The 4851-nt window shown below is 41.3% G+C and overlaps 1 protein-coding gene across 1 annotated transcript in view; it reads left to right on the plus strand.

Moving 5' to 3' along the window:
* Nucleotides 1-2005: 2005 nt before the first annotated feature.
* The window catches only part of foxo6b (forkhead box O6 b), a 45607-nt gene continuing 42761 nt past the window's right edge, over nt 2006-4851 (plus strand). The window contains exon 1 of the mRNA XM_039651544.2: nt 2006-3026. Coding sequence (XP_039507478.2) covers nt 2568-3026 — 459 coding nt within the window. The 5' untranslated portion in view covers nt 2006-2567. The remainder of the gene's footprint in view (nt 3027-4851) is intronic.

The following is a 4851-nucleotide window of genomic DNA, read 5'->3' on the forward strand; positions in this document are numbered from 1 at the left end:
TTGCCCCGCAGGCTCTCTCACAGTAAAGACAAATACACTATTAAATCTGTTAAACTGGCTCAAGCTCAGTGTTTTCATTCCATACTGTAGGAGTCACACCACATTCCTGTTACAACTTCATTGTGGTGCATAAAAATCTCCTTTCCAAAACCACAGACCCATGTGTTATGAATTAAACCTCTGTTTGTTCTCATTTACAACATTTCTCTCCCTTATCCCTATACCTTCCTTTGCATGTACCTCTCGCTCACGCTCTCTTTTCCACATTTTGTGTTGTAAAAGCAGCGTTTAATCACGATGAAAGCATTCCACTACAAAGCATTGGAGGATTAGGTTGCCATTGACGACCAGCTGTCAATGGTCCACCGTTACGTCACCGTTGGGGGATTTTCCACCCGAAAAGGGGGTTACGGCTTTTATACGTGCAGATAGTTACCGCCCACTTGTGGCACAGGGCACCCAATGAACTTAAAGCAGCGTCTGGAGGCGGGCGGTGATTGGTCTAGCGCGTCTGTGAGCCCCTCCCTCCTGTCAGGTTCAATAGAATCTGATACGCGCGCTCTGGCTCGCGGCGTGGGCGGAATCCCCTCGGTCAATTTATCAGCGATTCACACACGAACTGTAACACTGAATGTCACACTCACGCGTGTCCCGCCCACCGCGTTTGCTCATAGACAAGAAAAACGCCTGCCAAGAACCATCATATCCAAAAGAAATACATCCCTCCTCAATTTTTTTTTTTTTTTTTTTTTTTTTTGGCGCTTCAGTGTCTCTCATGGATAATATGATGTAGGGGTGGAGATTATCTACCGACATGCGATCATGAATAGCTGCTCCCAACTGTTTTTCATGGGAACCCATCATGTGGGCAGTAATGCACGCACGGTCAGTGCAGGTCTCGCGCATGGCAGTGTGCGCGCGGGGGTTTCACGCACTCTGGTCACATCCCTCCGCCTGTCAAAGCAACAGGTTGCATTGGTATATACGAAAATGAACACTGAGGAAAAGAATACAGACAAATAAATGCAATTATAAATAAATTCCAGTCCAAATGCATTGCTATTTCGTTTTTTCTTCTTCTTAAAACATCCTTCAATCTTTTGAGATACTGTATAAGCAGCTTTAACATTATTAAGCTATAGTATAGCATGTTCCCTTTCTAGTTCACGAGTGACTATTGCATTGTTCTGACAAATTACTTTTTTCTTTTTTTCTTTTTTTTGCCCACTGATATCTTTGACAAAGTTATCCATATAATTCAACTATTCACTTTTCAACTTTTATTTGTTATTTGTTAGATTTAATACTATTGAGTTATCCTTGTTTATTTATTCTAATGTCCCCATTTGTATTGTTTTTAGGGTTAACTGCCTTAAAAATAGTTGAATATTATATGACATAGAAAACTTTAATTTAAGCAATGTAGAAATATATGTTGCATAACTTATTAATCATTCATATCATATAATTTTTACAGTGCATAACTGATAGACAGTAATGTGTCTTTGGGTCTATCAACATTTTTGTCAATCTTGTAAGATTTGTAATGTAATTATAAGCTATTGAATTAAAAATGCACGTATAATATAGCCTAATTAGTTGAAACAAAAGTCGTTTCTTTTAAAGTATATAAACTGGATGTGTCACTTGCTATAAGAGATGGTCGTGCGCATGTAAATCTTTCTAAAGAGGCATGCATGTCGTACGGTTGAAGATGCGCGTCCTCCGGATAAACCTGTTCTGGAGGGAGTGACTTGATTCAAGCGCCGTCCAATTATCTGATAGCAGCATTTATCCGCCGCTACAGCCCCGTCTAGTCATCCGAAAACAGGCGTGAACCGATGTGGAAGGAATGCTCGTCTGAATGTTGTATCTAACGAAAAGGAAAGAAAAAAGAAAACGTGTGGAGAAATTTGTTATCGCGGCTGAATTGTGGCGCTCCATCCACGCGACGCGACCCTATTTTTAGGGCGCTCTCGCCGTGTCTACTATCAGTAATAGTGACTGCGCTCGCGTGAGAGACCGCTCACAAATCTGCAGAGAGAGAGAGAAAAGGGGGACGGGAGAGCTCCAGACAAACGGAAACTGTGGCCAGACTCCAGAGGAAGTCAATTGATTTCGCCCTTCTTGATGAGATAGATTTACAAGCTTTGCCCAGCGTGTCTGTCAGACCGTCTGTCAAAGCAATCAACAGTTGGTGCGAGCGCGCGCGCGATTAAAGGGACTTTGCATGCACGAGACGCTTCAGTGATGGGTGTGTGATTTCAGCACCTCAGTCATATGGACACCCGCTTGCGTGTGACTGAATCGTTCAGTAATATGGAAGACAGATTGTTGCATATCGTGATGCATTGGATGCTTTTGCGTGTTTAGTACATTACAGCAGACAAGAATGAGCAGTCTATTCGCGGCGCCCGGTGCTTTTGCTTTTGTTCACGTATTGCATTTCGTGTGAGAGAAAAAAGAAAAGACTACAGACAGAGAGATCACACACAGTCCATCTTTACTGGATTTAAGGGTGCATTGTTGTTTTCCCTTGACCTTGCCTTTCGAGGCGCGCAAGAAGCATGTTAATGATGGAGAGCAGCGGGATAGACGCGCATCAGGTTGAACTGGACGCCGACTATGAGCCGCACTGCCGCCCGAGGTCGTGCACCTGGCCACTGCCGTGTCCGGAGGAGGAGAGCCGAGCGCTGCCGGTGAAAGTGGAGCCGCGCAACGTGCCGGCGTGCCGGAGCGGAGGGGCGCCGACGGAGTTCAAGCATCCAGCCGGCGCCCCTGCCCCAATCGCGGCCGCCCCTGCGTGCATGTCCGGCGCCGCGCTGGATGTGGCCGGCCAGCTGCGCAAATCCAAGTCGTCGCGACGGAACGCATGGGGCAACCAGTCATACGCGGATCTGATCACGCGTGCCATTGAGAGCACCCCCGAGAAAAGGCTCACCTTATCGCAAATCTATGACTGGATGGTGCGATTTGTGCCCTATTTCAAGGATAAAGGAGACAGCAATAGCTCAGCCGGCTGGAAGGTAACGTTACACTTCCCACCTGATCATGCATGTTCTGCGCTCGTTATGTAGTTATTTCGCATTTATATACAAAAGGCTGTTCGCTTATGTCAGGTATGCGTTTGACACGGAAATATCTGCTTCTTTTGTAACAACAATCATGCATTTAAACGTTTTTTCTGAGGAATGGGGAGGTGAGCAGACGGAGTTCAATGAGTTCACAATATTTAAATCTAACATTTTGACTATTTATGACGAAACAATGGCGTTTATGACGCATTAAGTTTGATTGTGACACCGTCCACGGTATGAGCTGGAGTGCGCGGGCCGCGCTCGTAAGCCGGGCAGGTCACCTGGGGGACACGCACGGGTCCGGTCAGCTTCCTCGCGCGTCGGCCACGCATGCACGCAAGCACGCCTGTCTGTCTGCTCTGAGATCTCCAGCACGCACCCTCCTCCTCCTCCTCCTCCTCCTCTTCACCCCCTCCCTCTGCTGTCTCTTCTTCAGCCCTGACATCCATCCAAAAGACTATGGGAAATAAAATAGGCGGTGTAGAATTGTAATTAAAACATTACATAATCGAAAAGGGTTATTTAGTGAAGCAAATGCAACCGCATAATTGCACCACATTGGTTGGCAAAAGAATAAACCATCCTGAATGTTTCAGCTGTTCATTTTTTTTGTCATAGTGTCAAAGGTTTTAATTAGATCAGATTGGATATTTTGAAGTATGCGCATGCTCTCACTGTGTACATGCTTCATGCAGAACCCAAGGGACCTCTGTGTGTGTGTGTGTCTGTCTCTCTTTTTCCCTCAGCACCAACATCTAACTTTGAAAATGATAGTCAGACACAGCTGAATTTGAATTCGGTTTCTGCCTGTGGTTTGTGGCTTTCTGGTAAACATTTTAGATCACGAGATCATATCACAAAACATCCAAAGGCAAGTGACTTCTTTCAATCAGTGGCTATTTATTGTAGATTTGGACCTTTCCTTTGAGTATGGCTTTTCATATATAAAAAACCCTGGAAGGTTCACAGAATGCAAAAAATACAACATACAAAACCAGAAGAATTTTCATAAATTTAAAAAATATTTTAGAATTTTCAAAAAAAAAAAAAATATATATATATATATATATATGAAGACTTCAGATGTAAAAGCCTCTATACCATCTGAAATTTTATTCTAGAATGATAATTTTTATCAAGCTTGTATGTTTATGTTCATTTTTTTTTTCAAATAATGGCAATGACAATTACATATTAATTGTCATTAAAGTGAAATTACTGAACTTAAATATAGAAATAGAAGAAAATTTCAGATGGCACTTAGAGGCTTTTGTATCTGAACTTTTCATATATATATATATATATATATATATATATATATATATATATATATATAAATGAAGATTTTCAGATATAAAAAGCCTCTAAGTGCCATTTGAAATTTTCTTCTAGAATGATCATTTTTATCAAGCTTGTATATTTAAGTTCAGTGATTTCACTTAAATGGCAATGATAATTACCTATTAATTGTTATTTAAGTGAAATTACTGAACTTAAATATACAAGTTTGATAAAAATCATCATTAAAGAAGAAAATTTCAAATGGCATTTAGAGGCTTTTGCATCTGAACTCTTCATATATATATATATATATATATATACATATATACATATATATATATACTTTGTACATATATATATATATATATATATATATATATATATAATTGCTCGATTTATTCATGGTTTAGGAGGATGGCATGCATTTATTTGAGTTCCTCTCAATGTTTTTGTTTTTCAAAGTCTGTGCAATAGTTGATACACACAGGCCTTT

Source organism: Pimephales promelas, chromosome 18 (assembly GCF_988280905.1).
Source record: "Pimephales promelas chromosome 18, fPimPro1.hap1.1, whole genome shotgun sequence".
NCBI classification, from domain to species: domain Eukaryota; kingdom Metazoa; phylum Chordata; class Actinopteri; order Cypriniformes; family Leuciscidae; genus Pimephales; species Pimephales promelas.